A 23,496-nucleotide genomic window follows, 5' to 3' on the forward strand; every position below is an offset into this window, starting at 1 on the left:
GTGTTGGTGAAAGATGAGGACATTAAAGAAAGATGGGGACATTAAAGAAAGATGAAAAAATTATTTTAATGATCTCTTTAATAATAGTCAAAATGGAAATAGCGTGAATATAGATTATAGAACAATAGAAAAGAATGTAAATTATACTAGAAGGATTAGATCTTTAGAAGTAAAGGAAGCACTTAAGAGAATGAAAGTAGGTAAAGCCTGTGGACCCGATGAAATACCAATTGAAGTGTGGAAGTATTTGGGAGATATGGGAGTGGCATGGTTAACTAAATTATTTAATAAGATTCTAAACTCAAAGAAAATGCCTGATGAATGGAGGAAGAGTATTTTAGTACCTATTTTTAAAAATAAGGGAGACATACAGAGTTGCTCAAACTATAGGGGAATTAAACTCATGAGCCATACTATGAAGTTGTGGGAGAGAGTTGTGGAGCATCGACTACGTCATGATACTTCTATCTCTCTCAATCAATTTGGTTTCATGCCTGGTCGTTCAACTATGGAAGCGATCTTTCTCATTAGAAGCTTGATGGAGAAATATAGAGATGGGAAGAAAGATCTACACATGGTTTTTATTGATTTGGAGAAGGCTTATGATAGTGTTCCAAGAGAGGTCTTATGGAATGCGTTAGAACAAAAGAGGGTATCTATTAGGTACATACAAGTATTGAAAGATATGTATGAAGGAGCAACTACTATTGTGGGCACAGTGAGAGGGGACACAAGAGATTTTCCGATCTCAATTGGATTACACCAAGGATCAGCCATAAGCCCTTACCTTTTCACATTAGTTTTAGATGAACTGACAAAACATATACAAGAGAGTATTCCTTGGTGCATGATGTTTGCGGATGATATTGTTCTGATAGATGAGACACGAGAAGGAGTCAATAGGAAGCTAGAACTTTTGAGAAGTACTCTAGAGTCAAAGGGTTTTAAGTTAAGTAGAACGAAAACAGAATACATGCATTGCAAGTTCAGTGAAGGCCAAACTGGTGATAGGGAAGGAGTTAGTTTGAATGGAGTGGCACTGTCCCAAAGTAATCACTTTAAATATCTAGGCTCAGTCCTTCAAGTAGATGGGGGATGTGAGGAGGATGTTAGTCATAGGATTAAAGCCGGATGGTTGAAGTGGAGACGTGCCACGAGAGTTTTATGTGATCGTAAGATTCCCAATAAATTAAAAGGAAAATTTTACCGCATGACCATACGATGGCTATGCTATATGGTAGTGAGTGTTGGGCACTGAAAGAGTCGTATGCATCTAAGATAAGAGTTGCAGAGATGAGAATGTTAAGGTGGATGAGTGGTCATACTAGACTAGATAAAGTCCGTAATGAAAGTATTAGAGAAAAGGTAGGAGTGGTGCCAATTGAAGATAAGTTGAGAAAAGGGAGATTGAGGTGGTTTGGTCATGTGAAGCGTAGACATACGGAGGCTCCAGTTAGACAAGTAGAGCACATTAGGCTAGAGGATAGAAAGAAAAAAAGGGGTAGACCTAAATTGACTTGGAGGAGAGTAGTACAGCATGATTTAGAAGCATTACACATTTCTAAAGATTTAACCCAAAATCGTTCAGAGTGGAAAAAGCGAATCCATATAGCCGACCCCAAATTTTTGGGATAAAGGCTTAGTTGAGTTGAGTTTATAAAATTTTACTATAACTATTTTTTAAAAAATAAAGCAAAAAATTTTATGTGTACTAGCATTGCAAATAAGTAAAACATATAATTTATTTTTGTTTCCGTTGCCAAATTGGATAAAATTGTTACTAATTGTAGTTTAGCCTAAAATTGATAAAATTAAAGAATATGATATACTCAACTCAACTAAGCTTTTATCCCAAGAGTATGATATATTTGAAAAAAATACAAAGTTCAGGATATTAGGCTAGAAGGAAAATACATACTTCAGCAATGGTAATGGAACTCTTTGGCCTATGATCTATGCCTTTTTTTTTTTTTTAAGTTGTTGGGGGGGGGGGGGCGCAGCCGCTGGGGTGGGGTGTGGTGTTGTGGTACAAAAAGCATCGTGGTTTATGTCAGGACATGTGCTCCACCTCCAGTTTACAAAAGGAAAGAAATACTGAAGTTGAGACAATAGAAGAAAAATGCATTTCAGAGGGAAAAAGTGTGTACCGGATGGGAAACCAGATTGATCCAGTTGAGCTATCTTGCATTTGTAATTCATCATGTCCATGATTAGAGTGAACCAGCCTTTGAAATTTAGCTGATAGGTCTTGATAAGACTGAACCCTTGATGGCTGGACATGTGTAATTACAGTCTTTAAATGTTGCATTGTTACTTCAGAAGCATCAATGCACTCCTAGTAATATAGAGAACATGAAATAAAATCAAATAAATGAACAAGAAAATGAAGAGTTCAAGATAACATGGAAATAAATCAGAAAACCTCAATGGCTGCAATAGCTGCTTCACGGCAGATAAATGAAATATCAGCTCCAGTACAGCCCTCAGTAAGATGAGCTAGCTCCTTTATGCTGATGTCTGAACTACATGGAATCTTACGCAAATGGATACGAAATATGTCTTCCCTATCAGTCTCGTTAGGAGGTCCCACATAAAGAAGCCGATCAAAGCGTCCTGCTTAGATATTCTATCATTTAGGAAGAAACCACATTGCAGAAAAAGCAATGGCAATGCAAAACTGTGTGTGAACATGCATGTCTCTAGCATGTGCATGAGAGAGAGAGAGAGCACCTGGTCTCAAAAGGGCTGGATCAATCTTGTCAGGACGATTAGTAGCAGCAATAACAGTAACATTAACTCTTTGATGCAAACCTAAATACAACAAAACATATACTCAGGCAAAAAAATAAAATGGGTGACAGCATGATGCATTCCAAAACAAACTAGAGGCTGATAAAACTCAGGCAATTTCAAGTTTTGGTGACCACCACAGAACGATTTTGTTTTGCAAAAAAATCATGAACAAAATCTCTTAAAAAACAAAGTTCTAACAGGGAATTCAACACATCACTAACCATCCATTTCGACAAGAAGTTGAGTCATAACCCTATCAGAAACTGAAACTCCATTTTCCTTCCCACGAATAACAGCAAGACCATCAATTTCATCAAAAAATATGATTGAAGGGGCATTAGCCCTGGCCTTTGTAAAAAGGGACTTCACAGCCTTCTCGGATTCACCAACCCATTTGCTAAAAAGTTCTGGACCCTTTACTGCAAAGAAATTTAGTCCACCTTCAGAAGCTACTGCACGTGCCATGAGAGTTTTGCTACAACCAGGAGGACCAAACATTAAAACCCCAGTTGGGGGACGAGTACCAATGCGCAGGAATGCATCTTGATATCTTTGAGGCCATTCCACTGCTTCCATTAGTTGAGCTTTTACCTCCCTCTGGCCGCCTACATCTTCCCAATTAACTTTTGGAACCTCAAGTATCACCTAGAAGTAGAAAAACAGATTTGAAAAAATGATGAATCGGATAGATTAGCAACTCCACCATATTATATACATGTCTCTGTTAATAGAAGATCTTTTGAGAATGACAATTAAAATGGCTTTAATACCAATTATGACCAAGAGGCTGAAGGCTGTAGAGAAATTGAGAGAGAGAGAGAGAGAGAGAGAGAGGGAGAGAGATTCCATAACAAATTTCTAGAGCTTTTGCAAACAAGTTAGGTATTGCAAATATTAAGTTTGTCCTAATAAAGCTTACAGGCCATACTCTTTTTTTAAAAAAGTGGCACTAATATCTCAGTCACTTTCGATAATTGACAGCTCATAAAACACACTCATAATCAATAAAAATGCAGCTGCTTATTTACAAGTAAGTAATAATTGAGCTATCTACCAGAATCCATTTATCTTTCCAACTGCTTCATATTTATGGAACATATCCAGTGCAACGTGCAACACCTGAAATGCTACAATACCAACATGTAACACCCAAAAAGCCACATAGTGTAAGTGCAGTCTTAAGCTGAAGCATAACATTTAGGGAACTATCTGGCGCAAAGCCTATCAATCATTCAATTTTTCCCATATTAAATAACAAGATATTAGGACTGCATATGAAGATGGATCAAGAGTTCCATAACATGGTTTGTTTAAACAATTTGTGAATAGTAGTATTACCTCCCGCATGGCACTAGGCCTCACTTTCATCCTGGCCCTCTCAAAATCTTCGAAAGTGACTTTTAAAAAAAAATTTTCCACCAAAAATGTCTCCTTATAACTAGAACTAACCCCATTATCATTGCTATCTGAAATTTCAGAAACTGTTCCAATAGAATCTGCACAAACGTCTTGCATCTCAACCAGGCCATCAGATTCCTTTATCATACTGTCAAGATGAGATTCATATGCAATAGATGACTCGTTGGAATGTAAAATATCATACAACTTTTTGGACTTGGCATATCGTCTAAGACAAACTAAGGCTGCCTCGTTGCAGAGGGAAGCTAAATCAGCACCCACAAAGCCATGTGTAGCCACAGCAAGGTTTTGAACCTGCATTTCTGAAAGAGAATGCTCCATTTGACTGAGAAGAGTGTTCAGTATATCCAGTCGTTGCTTAGGAGATGGAACACCTGTACACAAAAAATTAAAATTGAATTAAACATAAATGGCATTGTTGAGTGGTGAAAGTTATGTTCAGTATGAAAGGACATGGAACAATTGAATGGACAGCAAAAATACATATAGCAGTCTCCATCCTGATACTATTGTCTTTGTTATTATTCTTCTTGCTGTTTCTGATGAGGATCATCAAAGAGCACCACCACCCTTCAAAGGGGCAATCACTAGGGCGAGAGCTAAGCAACTTCAAAGCATGCTCATGGACCATAAAAGGATTTTCGGCTTAGGAGGGGAGCTACATAAGGAAGACCTAGCTTGCTTGCTCCAAGAATCTAAGTGGATCACCTTGTGCCAAGTTGGAGCTTCCATTGCCACGTCACCAGCCACGTCAGATTCCATTGCCACGTCATCGACCACGTCACCAGCCACTTTGGACATGCCTCATGCCACCCTGGAGTCCACTTGGCAGCCACCTAGGTGTTTGTAGGGTTCATGCCACGTGGAGGGAGCTCATTGGTTCATTTGAATTAAAGAGAGCTACTTTTTGACCAAGTGGGCCCCAATATTCTGCCACAAAGAGGGATTAATTGCTGCCACCTTTTGCCCTTTTGCAATAAATGCTGCTGCCATCTTTTGTCTTTATAATTAATGCACTTTCTATTCTTGTTAGGATAGCCAACATAGCACATTTATTTGTAACTTTTGTCTAAACAAATTTAGCTTATGTTTCTGTAACCCTAGGTTTATAAGGAAGAGAATACCATCTTCTTCTTCAGTTTTTCATTGCTGCTGTACATGAGAGCCTCCCTTGGAGAGAGTTTGAGTCTTCTTTCTTGCTAGTTTCTGGAAGAACTAGAACTTAGGCAACTTGATCACTTGCCTATTTTACTTGATGATCAATGTAATCTCCCACAAGTTGGGTTATTGTGTTGACACTTGATCTGTTCCTCTTTGAAATATATATTCTGGTGCTTCTTTTTCCATAGGGATTGCATCTTATTTTGTTCAAAGAAAACTTGTTTTGGTGTTGATGATCCTTGGGTTCCATTAGAGGTCTGCATCCTTAGGCAATGTTCATTTGGGTGCTTATCAGTTTCCCTCCCTTTCCTTCTGTTTTAGCCCCCTTTTTTTTTCAAACACACACACACATGAGCTGCATCAGTTTTGGTTGATCCCTGTAATTCAAACATTTTAGCACACCTATTAGATAATTCTATAGACAAAGTATTGGATTATGAGATTAAGTCATCGATCATCATAGGGAGATTTTATGCTAATTTCATGTATTCTTTTACAAAGACTTGACTGAATTTATTAAATTTTTAGATTACCAAACATTCCCCCTCATACCACAAAGTTGTAAAAGAAAATGCTTCATTCTGTCCTATCTTGTTGACCTGTATCTAATAAATGCCTCAAAAGAACTTGGCTCAGAAAGGTAGCTGCTAGGGGAAGGAGCCCAAAGCTTTGTCTACCCACATCTAGCTCAGTATGTGGGACATTGGGACCCTAACATTCCAACAAACTTCCACAACCCCTTTCAAACATTTCTCCTTGAGGACAAGTGGTTCCACTTGGGAGGGAGAGGTGAATGTTACAAGTGGTTCTGTATAGGTGGGCATGGCCCATGGACATGGTTCTACTTGACAAGTGCAATGGCTCTACATTAAGCAGGAAGTTATGGGACATACTATGAAGTAGTTTAAGTGGGAATGCAAGTGAAATGGTTATGGGACATACTATGAAATAGTTTTAAGTGGGGATGCAAACTGAATGAAGTAGGACACAGAGTGCTTGGCGCATGGCCATGTTAGTTGGGTCACTTCTCTTTATTGGTTATTCATAGTCCTAGTCTTGGGGCTGCTGGTTTCATCTCCACTATTTTAAGCCTAGATTATTGGTTTCTTTGTTATGGATATGGTCTATATATTTTGTCACTTTGAACCAAAAAGGTGATAAGTATTTGAATCCGACAAGCTCCAAGAGCTCTTTTGCACAAGATGAACTTTAATACCACCAGTAGAATGTCCCATATCCCATTCACAAACTCAAGCTCATATCAATAGATCTAATGGAAAACAATGCAAAGAATGTTATGCAAGATCCACCAAGGCCCAATTCATCCAGCAGGAAAAACTATCTCATTGCAATTGCAATTGAAAGCCTAAACGTTAGCCGATTCATATTTTAATTGCTATCTATATGTGATACATAGTTTCCCCTTTAAATATGACATTTATGTGAAATGCCATATGAGACCACTAGTTCATTGATTTTGATGCACCATGGTTGGCAAGTTCAAGTTTGATCCTAAACATATTTAAGAAGAATTTCTATTATGCATATAATTAAATGGAGAAATTGGTGATGATTAGGCATATAATTAAATGGAGAAATTGGTGATGATTGGGCTTGCGTAATCTGACAAGTCAAGAGTTTGTTATGAACATTGCTACCTACTATTTATAACACATACTTTGGACCTAAGTCCTTGCAGAATAATTGATCATACGAGATCTAAATGAAATATAAAAAATTGGAGGGCAGCATTGCTACAGAGAATATAAAAACTTTAATTCATAAAAGAAGGGGGAAGGAGGAGGGGGATCAGTTGTGTTACCTATCTCAATTTCTCTGTCGAGTCTTCCAGGCCGTCTCAGTGCAGGCTCAATGCTATCAGGCCTGTTTGTAGCAGCAATTACAAGTAGTCCATCAGTCCTTCTAATCCCATCCATCAAATTTAACAATGTAGCTACCATTCTTTGGGAAAGTTCTTCACCTCCATCTTTCCGTGAAGGAGCAATAGCATCCAACTCATCAATAAAAATCTGTAAAAGGACAACAAAAGGTAAACCATCTATGTATAACATAGTAAACTGTGAGTTTAGGAAAAGTATAACCTTTAAGATTAAACACGTAATCTGCACTGACAACAAACTTATACCGTTATAGATTTGAATACTACAGTTCAATCTAAACACAAAAAAAATAGTTCTTCACTGCAATTTTGACAGCATAAAACAATAAAAGCTACATATATATAAGATAAATACACATTATTTCAGTTCACTATCAAATTGTCAAATGTGCGAAAGGTTAATTAAGAAGAGCATGTCCAGAGGTAATTGTCAATGCACTATCAAATTGACTTCAAGTTTTCACTTCCAGCATGTTAAATTGCACAACATAGCTTTAGACTAGAATTGGTGAAAAACTGCTACACATTGCAGTTCAATACCAAAATAATTAACACTTTTCACTTTGTTTGAAGAAGGAAAGGGTCCCAATAAATTAGGGGAAAAAAAAGGCGAAAAATTAAAAACCAAGAGAGAAGAAATCTAACCACAGCAGGTGCATCTCGACTGGCAGAATAAAAAACTTCATTAATTGCTTGCTCACTTTCTCCATGATATTGTCTTATTATCTCAGGTCCATTCACAGAGAAAAGGTTGACACCAGCATCAAAAGCACATAATTGAGCCAAAGAGGTCTTTCCTGTGCCAGGTGGGCCATGAAGAAGCACTCCCTTTGTTGGTTGTAAACCAAGACTAAATAGTTATGTCAATAATCAATAATAAAAAATCATTGTGCAGAAAAATACAAAACTGAATTGGAAATAATGAATGGACCCATCGCACAGTTACAAAAGTAGATATAAAAGCATAAAACATGCTTAACTATCTCTTCCATCCCAAACAATGTGTTAAGTTACCATTCCTACTTAAAGAAGATAGTGATTATACTTAGGATTTTTAACCAAGGCCTAGAGTTCAGAATTTCAATTAAATGCCATAAGACTCAAAAAGAATCTATACTGGCAGAATGATTAACAAATTATGGAACACTAACTAATGAACACAACTTATGTCATATGATATGTTGCTTATGATTCTACAGAAAAGGCAAAATTTAAGGGGAAAATATCATATAGAAAACATATCATGGAATATTGTCCATAGCACAGAATTAATAAATAAATAAATAAATAAATAAATAAATAATAATAATAATAATAATAATAATAATAGAAAAGGACACCAGAAAATCTTTAAGAAAAGGATCAATGCAATGATGGGCTGAATACTGGAAAAAGTGAGAGAATGATCTTGAAGTTCAAAATTCAAATAATTTATGCTTAAATAAGAAGCCTAACAGCTTACCACAGTTGTTTAATACACTTCTTAACAGATGAAGTTCTAGATGCTTTCTCCCATTGTCCCAGATTCAACAGGGTTTATGGGTTTCATCAGTTTGAACTTTGAAGCATGTTTCTTGGCTACAAAGGACAGACATTCATCATGTGTTTAGAGGATTTAAAGTGGTACTTGACCACTAGCATGCTTGATAGATAGATACCATCATCCTAGCATGCTTGACAGATAGTCAGATACCATCATCCCTAAAACATCTTAGTAATTTGTATGTTTTATCATAAGCACCATAGTCCTGACATTTTAATGTACAGACTGTCCATTCTTTCTAGGTGTTTTACCATGTTAGCATTTACACAATTCAATTACAAAAATAGATAGAAAGGAAAGTTCCTTAAACATAATGTCACTATCAAAGAAAGTAGTTAATAAAGCAAATTCAAATAAAATTTCAAAAAAATAAATAAATAAATAAACAACATACCTTGACAAAGAGTTCTTCATGGATGACATAATTATATCCTTCAAAACTGCATATTCTCTAGGTAGACCACCTAATTTTGATATATCATGTCCTGGAATGTTTTTCAAACCCTCACGGTCAATTCTCTCAAATGGAAGGCCACTCTTCTGGGGGGTTTCAGTTGCCAAACTCATTGGTGGATGTAAATATACTTTTGTTTCATGTTTTATGGAAAAAGCATCTATCATGTTGTCTACTAATTCATGAGATTGAGGATATATGCTATGACTTCTTTCTTTCATCAAATCTTGATTTGTACATTCTCCCAGCATTTTATTCAAACTTGTGATACGGAAAAGGCAAAGCTCCGAAAGTATGGGGATAGCCACAAGATTTCCACATATTAAAATACGAGAATATAACCATGAAGTGGCACAAGCCTGCAGAAGTTGCTTGCCACATTCATCCTTTAAGAACTCTTTGATATCAAACGAATCAACAGAAGTAGTGCTTAGATTGAATAAATTAGATGTTGCTTCTTCACATCTTGATGAAACTAATTGACTAGGACTAGTAGAGATTAGCTTTGGCTGATACAAAGGTGTCCTAGGGGATGAAATCTTCCCATTTTCAGATTGCTCATGTGTTTTTTCTGCAGATTTCATCATGGAGATCATATCATTGCTCAATTTTTCCCTCTTCTTAGTAGGAACCAGCTCCAAGTGCAATTCATTGCAGTTATGAACTTTGAGACTATCAACTTTTCTATCATGTACATCATTATCTCCATTTCCCAGACCAGTTAGAAATTGACTTTGTATAGGGTAAATAAATACAAACCTTCCTGACTCAGGACATCCCATTGTACAATAAAGGTTTGAAGACAACCGCACTCCATCCTTCAAAGCCTGGAGAAAAAGAAAAGAAAAGGTGAACTTCTAGATTGCCAGATAATGATGCCATGAAATGAATTAATTACACAAAAACCTGCAAAAATTTTATGCAAGAAAGAATGTAAAATGTGACGTAGCAACTAGCCAACAACTAACTGTACCAATTGCACAATTATTAAAAACAGATGATTAACAATTGGCAAATATGGTTAAACCATTTTCAAAACTCAGTTTCATACACATGCACGTTTTGGCATGATATTTTGTGTGTAGACTCACCTGGTGAGCCCTCATGCATATGGCATGGTCCTTAAGAGAGGAGCAGCTCAGCATTCTCAGGAGGGCTGTTAAAAATTACAATATCAAAAGAAAACTCCATTCATGTGCTTCCAGCTAGTTTAGTCACATTCCCTTCTTTTGGAGACATTTTACAACAACTAAGCTGAGGCTCAAACCTTATTACCTTTTTGGCAATGTTCTTTTTTATTTTTAAATTATTTTTTAATATATCCTGGTATAAACACATCCAAAAAAATTTTTTTATCAATTTAAAGGAAAAAAATATTGTTTTTTAATTTTTTTTTATTGATAATATAATAGTGCTTTTTGAATAATCACGATTAAATAATAATTATTTTCAATAAAATATGCTTATTTAATAAAACAAATTTCTAATTAAAAAATCTTATTAAAGAAAAATGACGAATTGGAAAATTGGACAAAAGAACATGTTTTCTAGTTCACTAAATTTTTACTTGGGAGAAGGAATAATTGAAAATTGGAAAATAGAGAAGAAAAATGAAAAAAGAAAATGTTTTCCCCGACTAAACAAGGCCCAAATTTCCCGTGGAAGACATGTTGGAAGAATCGCACCATCCAATACTGTATTCTTTGCTTGGGAAGTTTCTTACGAATGGATCTTGGATCTTGACAACAACGATAAAAGATAGCATATTGTGGTATACAACTATTGCCTTTACATAAGCTAAGTCAATCATACAAAGTGGAATGGAAGAAAAGGATTCATATTGAATTATCATAGGAATTTTACTGAGTTGTAATTGGACTAGCCATTTGGGAGTTAGCTTGAATTATCAAGGGAATTTCATAGTTGATTGAAAATGACTTGTTGGCTTGGAGGCATCATGCTACCCATTCTTGTATGGAAAAAGAAGTGCTAGGCATAATCCCACTAATGCAATTTAGATTTTGTGAAGGAAAAATAATAGAAAGGCTTCTCATGTCTATTTTTGCTATAAATTGTGGGGTCCATATAATTGCAATTAAAATATTATTTTTTAGATAATAATGTACCCATATATGTGAGTTCCACAATTAAAAATTTTCATCCTAGTCAGCTACCACACAAGCACCCCTAACTTCAATTTTAACTATTGGATAAATTTACAATTAACTTTTGAAATTGGGATAAAATTGCTAAAATTAAAAGGATTGGATATAATTGAAAACACTCAAAAAACTTCAGATCATTTTGACTGTAGAAAGAGATGATTCTCCTTAATAAATTAATCTGTACATGGGTATATATATACAATTGATTCCTATAATTGTGTTCTACTAATTAGGAAGAAATCCTAAATAAGAATACAGAATACAGAATATACAGAAAAATAATATAGTGATTGACTTTCCATAAAACTCCCCCTCAAGTTGGAGCATAGATGTTAATCATGCCCAACTTGTTACAAATGTAGTCAATCCTAGCTCTATTCAGAGCTTTTGTGAAAATATCTCCTAACTGTTCTCCAGTTTTGATGTGTCCTGTTGAGATGATCTGTTGTTGAATCTTTTCATGAATAAAGTAACAATCAATCTCAATATGTTTAATCCGCTCATGAAACACCAGATTAAAAGCAATATGGAGAGCAGCTTGATTATCACACCACAATTTCGCAAGCAGTGAGATCTTAAAACCTGTCTCATCTAGTAATTGAAATATCCACATTACCTCACATACTGATTGTGCCATAGCCCTGTATTCGGATTCAGCACTAAATCGAGAAACTACACTCTGCTTCTTGCTTCTCCAAGATACCAAATTTCCTCCAACAAAAACGCAATATCCAGTAGTTGACCTCCTGTCAACCTTAGATCCAGCCCAGTCGGCATCTGAAAAACATTCAATATTCAAATGTCCATGATTACCATATAGCAAACCTCTTCCTGGAGCGCCCTTCAGATAACACAAGATTTGTTCCAAGGCTTCCCAATGAGCAACAGTTGGGGAAGACATAATCTAACTAACCACACTAACGGCATAAGCAATGTCAGGACGAGTGACTGTAAGGTAGTTCAATTTTCCTACCAATCTCCTGTATCTCTCTGGATCTTCAAACAACTCAATATCCCCTACTAACAGTTGCAAAGTTGGAGTCATTGGTGCACTACAAGGTTTAGCACCTAATTTTCCTGTTTCTGTCAATAGATCGAGGACATATTTTCTTTGAGACATGAAAATACCCTTCTTACTTCTCATAACTTTGATACCAAATAAATACTTTAACAATCCCAAGTCTTTGGTCTGAAACTGGATTTGGAGGAAGGTTTTAAGAGATGAAATACCTGCAGAGTCACTCCCAGTGATGACAATGTCATCCACATAGACTACCAGGGGAATTACACCAGCCTCAGATTACCTATAAAATACTGAGTGATCACACTTACTCTTTTGCATACCAAATTCCTGTACTGCTTCACTGAATCTCCCAAACCATGCCCTATGACTTTGTTTCAAGCCATAAAGAGACTTCCGAAGCCTACAAACTTTACCCAACTCCCCCTGAGCAACAAACCCAGGTAGTTACTCCATATACACCTCCTCCTGAAGATCATCATTAAGGAAAGCATTCTTGATATCCAATTGACGCAAGGGCCAATCATATGTAGCTGCTAAAGAGATAAACAAACGAATAGAAGTAAGTTTAGCTACAGGAGAAAAAGTGTCAGAATAATCAACCCCATATGTCTGAGCATATCCTTTTGCTACAAGGCGTGCTTTTAACCTAGCCACAGAACCATCAGGATTTACCTTTACTCTAAATACCCATTTGCAACCAATAGCTTTCTTACCAGTGGGCAAAGGCAACAGTTCCCATGTACCATTAGCATCTAAAGCCTCCATTTCCTCTTTCATAGCATCACACCAGCCAGGATGAGACAGTGCCTCACCAACAGTATTAGAGATAGGAACAAAGTCTAAAGAAGTGACAAAACACCGAGAACAAGAAGACAATTGATTATAAGAAACAAAAGAAGAGATAGGGTAAGTACATGAACGTTTACCTTTACGAAAAGCAATGGGTAAGTCTAGATCAGAATCATGATCAGTATGAAGTACAGGATCTCCCAACGAAGTAGCTGGTGGAGGATCTGAGTCAGGAATCTCCAATCTCCTGGAATAAATATGAACAACGGGAGGTCGAGTAGGTCTAGAGACAGAAGAAACAGGCTGTGGGAGAGGACTAAACATTGTTTGGACAGTATATATTAAGAGATCATCATCCTCCCCCTGACTCTCATACACAGATGATTGAGGAAAAAATGGAGTGGACTCAAAAAATGTGACATCTGCAGAAACAAGATAACGATTAAGAGTAGGAGAAAAACAACGGTACCCTTTTTGGAGCCGGGAGTACCCAAGGAAGACACATTTGAGAGATTTTGGATCCAATTTAGTAACCTGTGGACGAATATCACGCACAAAACAGGTACAACTAAAAATACGGAGTTCAATAAGGAACATAGATTTTATAGGAAACAAAGCAATATAAGGAATATCCCCATTAAGGATAGAAGACGGTATACGATTGATCAAAAAACATGCCGTATAAACTGCATTCGCCCAAAAGTGTTTAGGAACTTTCATCTAAAAAAGAAGAGCATGAGTTACCTCAAGAAGATGCCGATTTTTTCTTTCGGCCACGCTATTTTGAGATGGGGTATCCACACAAGAAGACTGATGAAGAATGTCATTTTGTGTCATATAAGACTGAAATTGTGCTGAAAAGTATTCTTTGGCATTGTCACTTCTTAATATGCGCACAGAAATATTAAATTGAGTTTTGATTTCATTACAAAAGGCACAAAAGATAGAAAACAACTCAGAATGATTCTTCATTAAATATTGTAGAAAGAGATAATTCTCATTGATTTCAAATAATCTGTACATGGGTATTTATATACAATTGATTCCTATAATTGTGTTATACTAATTAGGAAGAAATCCTAAATAAGAAATCCTAAATAGGAATAGAATCTGAGAATATACACAGAAATAATATAATGATTGACTTTCCATAACACTCCCCTCAAGTTGGAGCATAGATGTTAATCATGCCCAACTTGTTACAAATGTAGTCAATCCTAGCTCCATTGAGCTTTTGTGAAAATATCTCTAACCGCTCTCCGGTTTGATATGTCTGTTGAGATGATCTGTTGTTGAATCTTTTCACGAACAAAGTGACAATCAATCTCAATATGTTTGGTCCGCTCATGAAATACGGATTAGAAGCAATATGGAGAGCGACTTGATTATCACACCACAATTTCGCGAGTTGGGGGTCTTAAAACTGTCTCATCTAGTAATTGAAATATCCACATTACCTCACATACCGATTGTGCCATGGCTCTGTATTCGGATTCACACTAGATCGAGAAACTACACTCGCTTCTTGCTTTTCCAAGACACCAAATTTCCTCCAACAAAAACGCGCAATATCCAATGGTTGACCTCCTATCAACCTTAGATCCAAATTTCGACAAGATCTCAAAAACATTCAACATTCAAATGCCCATGATTACCATATAACAAACCTCTTCCTGGAGCTCCTTGGATAGCACAAGATTTGTCCCAAGGCTTCCCAATGAGCAACGCTTGGGGAAGACATAAACCGACTTACCACACTAACGGCATAAGCAATGTCGACGAGTGACAGAAGGTAGTTCAATTTTCCTACCAATCTCCTATATCTCTCTGGATCTTCAAACAACTCACTATCCTCGCTAACAGCTTGTAAATTTGGAGTCATTGGTGCACTACAAGGCTTAGCACCTAATTTTCTGTCTCTGTCAATAGATCGATGACATATTTTCTTTGAGACAAGAAAATACCCTTCTTACTTCTCATAACTTCAATACCCAAAAATACTTTAATAATCCCAAGTCTTTGGTCCAAACTGGGTTTGGAGGAAGGTTTTAAGAGATGAAATACTGCAGAGTCACTCCCGTGATGATAATGTCATCCACATAGACTACCGGAGAATTAGACCACCTCATTGCTTATAAAATACCGAGTGATCACACTTACTCTTTGCATACCAAATTCTGATCGTTTCACTGAATCTCCCAAACTGTGCCCTAGGACTTTGTTTCAAGCCATAAAGAGACTTCCAAGCCTACAAATTTTACCCAACTCCCCGAGCAACAAACCTGGTGGTTGCTCCATATACACCTCCTCGAAGATCACCATGAAGGAAAGCATTCTTGATATCCAATTGGTGCAGGGCCAATCATATGTAGTGCTAAAGAGATAAACAAGCGAGCAGTAAGTTTAGCTACGGGAGAAAAAGTGTCGAGTAATCAACCCCATATGTCCGAGCATATCCTTTTGCTACAAGGCGTGCTTTTAACCTAGCCACGTAACCATCAGGTTTTACCTCATCAGAATACCCATTTGCAACCAATAGCTTTCTTACCGGTGGGCAAAGGCAATAGATTCCCATGTACCATTAGCATCTAAAGCCTCCATTTCTTCTTTCATAGCAAAGACACCACCAGGATGAGACAAAGGTGCCTCACCAAGATTATTAGGGATAGGAACAGAGTCTAAAGAAGTAACAAAACACCGAGAACAAGAAGACAATTGATTATAAGAAACAAAAGAAGAGATAGGGTAAGTACATGAACGTTTACCTTTACGAAGAGCAATGGGTAAATCTAGATCGAATCATGATCGATGAGGTACAGGATCTCCCAACGAAGTAGCTAGTGGAGGATCCGAGTCAAGAATCTCCAATCTCTGGAATAAACATGAACAACGGAGGCCGAGTAGGTCTAGAGACAAGAAACAGTGTGAGAGAGGACTAGACATTGATTGGGCAAGATATATTAAGATATCATCCTCCTCCCCGACTCTCATACACGGATGATTGAGAAAAAATGGAGTGGACTCAAAAATGTGACATCTGCGAAACAAGATAACGATTAAGAGTAGGAGAGAAAGCGGTACCCTTTTTGAATCCGGGAGTACCCAAGGAAGACACATTTGAGAGACTTTGGATCCAATTTAGTAACCTGCGGACGAACATCACGTACAAAACAAGTACAACCAAAAATACGGGGTTCAACAGGAAACAAAGATTTTGTAGGGAACAAAGCGGTATAAGGAATATCCCCATTAAGGACAGAAGACGGCATACGATTGATCAAAAAACATGCCGTAGAAACTGCATCCGCCCAAAAGTGTTTAGGAACTTTCATCTGAAAAAGAAGAGCACGAGTTACCTCAAGAAGATGCCGATTTTTTCTTTCGGCCACGCCATTTTGGGATGGGGTATCCACACAGGAAGACTGATGAAGAATGCCATTTTGTGTCATGTAAGACTGAAATTGTGCTGAAAAATATTCTTTAGCATTGTCACTTCTTAATATGCATGAAATATTAAATTGAGTTTTGATTTCATTACAAAAGGCACAAAAGATAGAAAACAACTCGTAACGATTCTTCATTAAATATAACCAAGTAACACGAGTAATCATCAACAAAAGTAACAAAATAACGAAATCCAGTTTTAGAAGTAACAGAACAAAGACCCCAAACATCAGAATGAACTAACTCAAAAGGGGATGAAGCCCGTTTATTGACTCTAGACACAGAAGGCAAACGATGATGTTTTGCAAACTGACACGACTCACATTCTAGTACTGATAAAGATCAAATCGAGGACACAACTTCTTCATGGTAGACAAAGAAGGATGACCCAATCTACAATGAGCTTCAAGAGGTGTTACGATCGAGCAAACAAGCGATCATGGTACATGATTTTCCGAATGTAGAGACCACGACTCACGTCCTCTACCAATAATCGCCGTCGTAAGATCCTGAAACAAACACCGATCGTAAAAAAGGAAATAGAACAATTTAAGGTACGAGTAAGTTTACTAAGAAAGTAGATTAAAAGAGAAATTTGGTAGACACAAAGCAGATGACAAAGAAATTGACGAAGTCGGATTCGCAGCCGAACCCATGACACAAGAAGTAGAACCATCGCCTAAAGTAATGAGAGGAAGTGGGATTAGGTAAAAGCGGATAGAAGACTAGAATTACTGTCATGTGATCTGTTGCACCGTAATCAATAACCCATTTGGATGAGGAAGACACAAGGCATGTAGTGGATTTACTCGACTCGATCGCGATGATAGGGAACTGGTAGGCTTTAGAGATGCTCGACATCGGGAAAAGCGTGCAAAATCTTCGCAGATACCAAAACAGCTTTTCTCGGAGGAAGATACCGTAGAATCCTCTGCCGCCATATTTGCCATCTGTGATCGCTGATTTTTCCTCTGAAGGCTGGACAATTATATTTTGTATGGCTGTGCTCATGACAATAATAACAAATGACTCCTCTTGAGTCTGATTAGAACTAGCCTCTCCATTACGCGATTACTTACATTGCTGTAATTCCTCCTCTACTTCCTCTTCTATTACCACGTTGTCCATTTGGATTACGGCTAATAAGAGCACTACCGGTGTGTGAAGATTGGGTACTCTGCACGAAGGACCCGTGTGAATGTTTCATGCAAAGAGGAAATCTCGAATCGAAAGAATCGAGATTTAGCGCCTCATACTCAAGGAAGGCCTGCAAGAAAACTCATAACAGCTTGCTCGTTGGGCTCTTTGAACTTTCACATCGTAACTAAAAGGCAACAATACATTAAGTTCCTCATATACCCGCTTTAAAATCCATAAAATAAGCCGTGAGAGACTTATTCTCTTTCAAGACGGTAGAATGCCTTACAAACATCATAAATACGGAGATATTCCCTTTACCGTAATACGTAAAAATCTAAGTAATCCATCAATTCTTTAACAAATTCACGGTGATTAATTAAACTAATTACCTCACCGTGAATCGAGTTCAAGCCGCAAAAACAACCGAGCGTCCTCCCTTAGCCAAGTTTGTTGTGTATCATCGATGAGGTGGATCTTTAGTAAGGTGATCATCCTTATCAATGCTACGCAAATAGACCCTAACAGCCTTACTCCACCTGGTAATTTGAACCATTAAGTTTGTGTTCCGTGATCTTAGTCATCATCGGAATCACATCAGAAATAACATTCTTATTGTCTGCCATTTGTTGAGACAAAGAAACTAACCAAAACGCTAATCCAAAGTGCTGACAGCAACAAAATAATCCAAAATCACAAATCAAGTAAATACCGAAATAGGATCTGAGAGCCAAACCTCAGAAGTCCTTTAATGGTGTACTGGATCAGGCAACAGCACACAGTGGTGGAATAAGGGGATTGAGGCGACGCTGGCAATGTTGATCGGAATCGAAACGGCCGGTCGGCGGCCAAGGTCTCTCCTGAGCTGGGTGGTGAGAACAAATAGTCACCCTAGATGGCCTGCTCTGATACCATGTAGAAAGAGATAATTCTCATTGATTTCAAATAATCTGTACATGGGTATTTATATACAATTGATTCCTATAATTGTGTTATACTAATTAGGAAGAAATCCTAAATAAGAAATCCTAAATAGGAATACAGAATACAGAATATACACAGAAATAATATAATGATTGACTTTCCATAACAAATATAACCAGGTAACACAAGAGTAATCATCAACAAAAGTAACAAAATAACGAAATCCAGTTTTAGAAGTAACAGAACAAGGACCCCAAACATCAGAATGAACTAACTCAAAAGGGGATGAAGCCAGTTTATTGACTCTAGACACAGAAGGCAAACGATGATGTTTTGCAAACTGACACGACTCACATTTTAGTACTAATAAAGACTGAAATTGAGGACACAGCTTCTTCATGGTAGACAAAGAAGGATGACCTAATCTACAATGAGCTTCAAGAGATGTTAAGGTACTGGAACAAACAAGCGACCGCAGTACATGATTTTCCAGAATTTAGAGACCACCTGACTCGCGTCGTCTACCAATAATCTGCTTCGTCGTAAGATCCTAAAACAAACACTGGTCAGGAAAAAAGGAAACAGAACAATTTAAGGTACGAGTAAGTTTACTAACAGAAAGTAGATTAAAAGAGAATTTTGGTAGACACAAAACAGAAGACAAAGAAATTGACGAAGTTGGGTTCGCAGTTCCAGAACCCATGACACAAGAAGTAAAACCATCAGCTAAAGTAACAATAAAGGAAGTGAGATTAGACTGAAAAGCAGATAGAAGACTAGAATTACCTATCATGTGATCTGTCACACCAGAATCAATAACCCATTTGGATGAGGAAGACACAAGGCATGTAATGGATTTACCTGACTCAGCGATCGCAGTGACAAGGGAACTAGTAAGCTTTAGAGATGCCTGATACTAGGAAAATTGTGCAAAATTCTCTGCAGATACCAAAATAGTTTTCTCAAAGGAAAATACTGTAGAATTCTCTGCTGCCATATTTGCCATCTGTGATCGCTGATTTTTCCTCTGAAATTGCGCACAATTATATTTTCTATGGCTAGGCTCATGGCAATAATAACAAGTGACTCATCTTGAGTCCTGATTAGAACTAGCCTCTCCATTACGCTGATTACTTCTATTGCCTGTAATTCCTCCTCTACTTTCTCTTCTATTACCCTGTTGTCCATTTGGATTACATCTAATAAGAGCACTACTGGCAGGCTGTGAAAATTGGGTACTCTCTGTACGAAGGACCCGTGTGAACGTTTCATGCAAAGAGGAAATCTCAGAACTAGATAGAATCTGAGATTTAACAGTCTCATACTCTGAAGAAAGGCCTGCAAGAAAACTCATAACAGCCAGCTGCTCCCGTTGAGCCTGCTGAACTTTTCATAACATTGACTATTAAGCCTTTACTATTCATAGTTTAAATAGGAAAGAATATTAAACAAAAAACAAAGCATATATTGTGGTGGTCAAACCAGTGATGAACTGCGAAGGTTAGCAATGGTTTTTAAACTAGTGAGTATATGGCCATGTGGTTCTCTTACAAATTTCTTCTCTTTTTATGAGTTCAGATTAAACCTTAAAAATTACCTCCCGTTTGAGAACAAGGAAGTCATTTGCTTAGACCATGACATAGTTTTCCTTTTGACTAGAAGGATATTTTACATTCACCTATTTTCCTAAGCTTGCCAAAAACTAGAAAATGTAAAAAATGTTTTACAAGACTTACCCAAATGTTTGTGAAACATATAGAACCCAGTGTTATCAAAGGCGAGAGAGGCGCCCAGGCGAGGCGGCCCTCTGTCGCCTCGACTGGAATGCCTGGCTAGACTTTGGGGAGGCGACGCCTCAGGCCGGAGAGGCGAGAGGCGACGCCTCTTCACAGCAACGGTAAGTTTTTTTTTTTAAATTAAAAAATCAATAAACCTACCACTTACCTGATGCCAACAAAAGAGCCACACCACTTCCTCACGAAGACAGGAGAGCCGCTTTTTTCCTCAACCTCACAAAGACAACAGAGCCGCTCTCTTCCTCGACTTCACGAACGACAGGGACGGATCATCGCCGGGTCCTCTTCCTTTCGTGACAGAACAGGTAAGCCCTCTCTCTCTCTCTCTCTCTCTCTCTCTCTCTCTCTTATCTTCTTCTTCTTCTTCTTCTTCTTTCCTCCCTCCGACCTCTCTCTCTCACGACTTCTTCTTCTTCTTTCCTCTGTTCGATCTCTCTCTCAAGTCTTTTTCTTTTCTGCTTTCTCCCTCTCCACTTTTCTTCTTTCCTGCTGCTGCGCACAGGCACTGTTTTTTATTTTTTCTTTTTTTTTCCCCCTCTCCTCTCCTTCTTCTTTCAGTAGTCCCTTTTTATTTTTTTTTTCCTTCTCCTTATTATTAATTAGTTATTATTAATTATTTATTTATTTGTTAATTTAATTATTTTATTTTTGATTCTTGTTAATTAATTATTTAAATTTTATGGGTATTGGTAAATTGATTATTTTACTTTGTATTCTTATTTAATTAGTTGATTAATTAATATGGGTATTGTTGATTTGTTGGTAATTAGTTTAATTTTTATTTGTTATTCTTGTTAATTTGATTAGTTTTACTTTTTGCCTTGTTAATTAGACATTATTTGTTAATTAGTTATTTATTTTATATAGGTATTATTAATTTATTGTTAATTTGATTTTTTATCTTATTATTATTAATTAATTGTTTAATTTATATGAGTATTGTTAATTTGTTATTAATGAGTTTACCTTTACTTGTTATTCTTGTTAATTAGTTTTAATTTCATTAATTTTGCTTTTTTCTTGTTAATTAGGTATTAGATGTTTATTTTATATGGGTATTATTAATTTATTGTTAATTTGATTATTTTCTTTTTGTTCTTGGTAAGTAATTGTGTAATTTATATGGACATTATTACTTATTTTCAAATTTAGTTGTTACTTATATATATAAAATTTAGTTTACTTTGTTGTTAATAATATTTTTTTTCTTTTTAATATGTTTTTTTACTTATCAACTATTTAAAAGTATATATATATATATATATATATATATATATATATATATATATATATTTTAAACAATTAAAGTTATGGCGCCTTGCTTCAAAAAGGCCCTCGCCTCGCCTCTCGCCTCTCACCTAAGGTCATAGAGTACTCTATCGCCTTAGTGTCGCCTTTCGCCTTGATAACACTGATAGAACCTTAGACTTGCGCAATGCTTGTTGTTTTTTAATTTCCCTCTTGTATGCAAATTCACCCCTTGGTGCATGATAGTGCTATGTTATTGTCCTTACTTTTCAGTTTTCACACACACACACAAAAAGGGAAAATATTATAAAAACTCAAATGCAATGATTTTACAAGATTTAGCACAGGGAAAAAACCCTTAAAAATGGAATGTTGAAAAGGAAAATACATACTTAAAGAAATTTAAGTTGTTCATCCTATTGAAATATTAATTATTGATCTTGCTTTGGACCAATGCTAAATCTTTCCAAATTCACTGCATAACTAAGTAAACAAATATAGCATTACTTCATAAACAAATATGACATTACTTCTTTCTCCTCATTTATTGGTATGCAAGAACAAAAAAGAAAAAGAGAGATTGCCAAACCTTATTGGAAGGAAAAACCATAGCGAAAGCAAAGTAGTTTCCTAACTCATTAGCTGTTTGATCCACAGATTCAAACTTGAACTGACTAGTACATTCATCTAATATTGAGCTGAGAGGAAAGTTATTAGAAATGCTTCTCTCTGAAGCAGTAAGAGAAACCTGCAACAAGATTAGCATATTATATTCAGCAACAAAAGTAATTAATTAAAAATAGAAAAACAAGACAAAAGATGCAAACTCTTCACCGCTTATTACATTAACAGATACAATGATAACACAGACAAACAATAGACAGAACATGAAAGTTAACCAACTTTAAAGAAAGAAAAATACTATCATCAACATGAAAAAAAAAATTCAGTTGGAATCAAAGCTTCAATTTTAAAGACAAGAAAAGAAATCATTAGGGGGAAAAAAGCATGCAAAGAATGTAAATACAAAGGCAATTTTGCTCCACTGCATCAAAAAACATTGGTGTGAAATGGGTACTCTTAACAATGAGAGAGAGAGAGAGAGAGAGAGAGAGAGATTAGGAGTTGATGATCATGATATTGATGTAGGTTAATCAATTTCTACTGTTATTGAAGCTCCATTTGGGTACTCACATTTGCATACAGCGCACCAACTAATAACATAAGGATTATGCAAAAAAATCCAAGAAATAATCATTAGTATAATAGAAATAAACACAAGGCAAATTACCGATACAACGGAACCAGGGGAAAGGGAAGAAGCAACCATGGAAGACTCTGAAAGCCAAATTTTACATCCTCTTGACTCAGAAACGACATCAGTGACTCGACCAATGAAAGCAGATTTCCCAATCATAAAAGGAAATCTGGTTGATGCTTGTTCTAGAGAGAGGATGAGATCCTGCTCACGAATTTCTAAATCAGCAGAAGAAATCAACGATGGTGCTCCAGGAGACGAAGATTGATCAAAATTTGAAAGCCCTGAAACTGTCTTTGAATGCTTCTTCGCCTTTGAAGGCATTTCTAGCTTAAACCCTAGAGCACAGATAACTGTTGAAGGAAAAATTTGAAATACAGATTAAGGCATGGATGAAGAAAGAAATTTAAGTGGCAGTTGATGATTTCCAGCAACCAAATG

At 36.6% G+C, this 23,496-nt stretch overlaps 1 protein-coding gene across 2 annotated transcripts in view; it reads right to left on the bottom strand.

The window, feature by feature from the left end:
* LOC110637695 (calmodulin-interacting protein 111) overlaps window positions 1–23,496 on the bottom strand; it is a 30,451-nt gene that overhangs the window by 2,732 nt on the left and 4,223 nt on the right. Inside the window, exons 3-12 of one of the 2 annotated variants that reach the window (XM_021787962.2) lie at window positions 23,089–23,408; window positions 22,387–22,545; window positions 9,211–10,097; window positions 7,919–8,123; window positions 7,196–7,403; window positions 4,132–4,586; window positions 3,015–3,438; window positions 2,731–2,811; window positions 2,423–2,613; window positions 2,148–2,335 (exon numbers count right to left, since the gene is read on the bottom strand). In XM_021787962.2, coding sequence (XP_021643654.2) covers window positions 2,148–2,335; window positions 2,423–2,613; window positions 2,731–2,811; window positions 3,015–3,438; window positions 4,132–4,586; window positions 7,196–7,403; window positions 7,919–8,123; window positions 9,211–10,097; window positions 22,387–22,545; window positions 23,089–23,379 — 3,089 coding nt within the window. In that variant the 5' untranslated portion in view covers window positions 23,380–23,408. Of the gene's footprint in view, window positions 1–2,147; window positions 2,336–2,422; window positions 2,614–2,730; window positions 2,812–3,014; window positions 3,439–4,131; window positions 4,587–7,195; window positions 7,404–7,918; window positions 8,124–9,210; window positions 10,098–10,361; window positions 10,427–22,386; window positions 22,546–23,088; window positions 23,409–23,496 lie in introns of both variants that reach the window. The other variant, XM_021787972.2, reaches the window with a different exon arrangement.

The sequence above is a fragment of the Hevea brasiliensis genome, chromosome 5 (genome assembly GCF_030052815.1).
Source record: "Hevea brasiliensis isolate MT/VB/25A 57/8 chromosome 5, ASM3005281v1, whole genome shotgun sequence".
Lineage (NCBI taxonomy): Eukaryota > Viridiplantae > Streptophyta > Magnoliopsida > Malpighiales > Euphorbiaceae > Hevea > Hevea brasiliensis.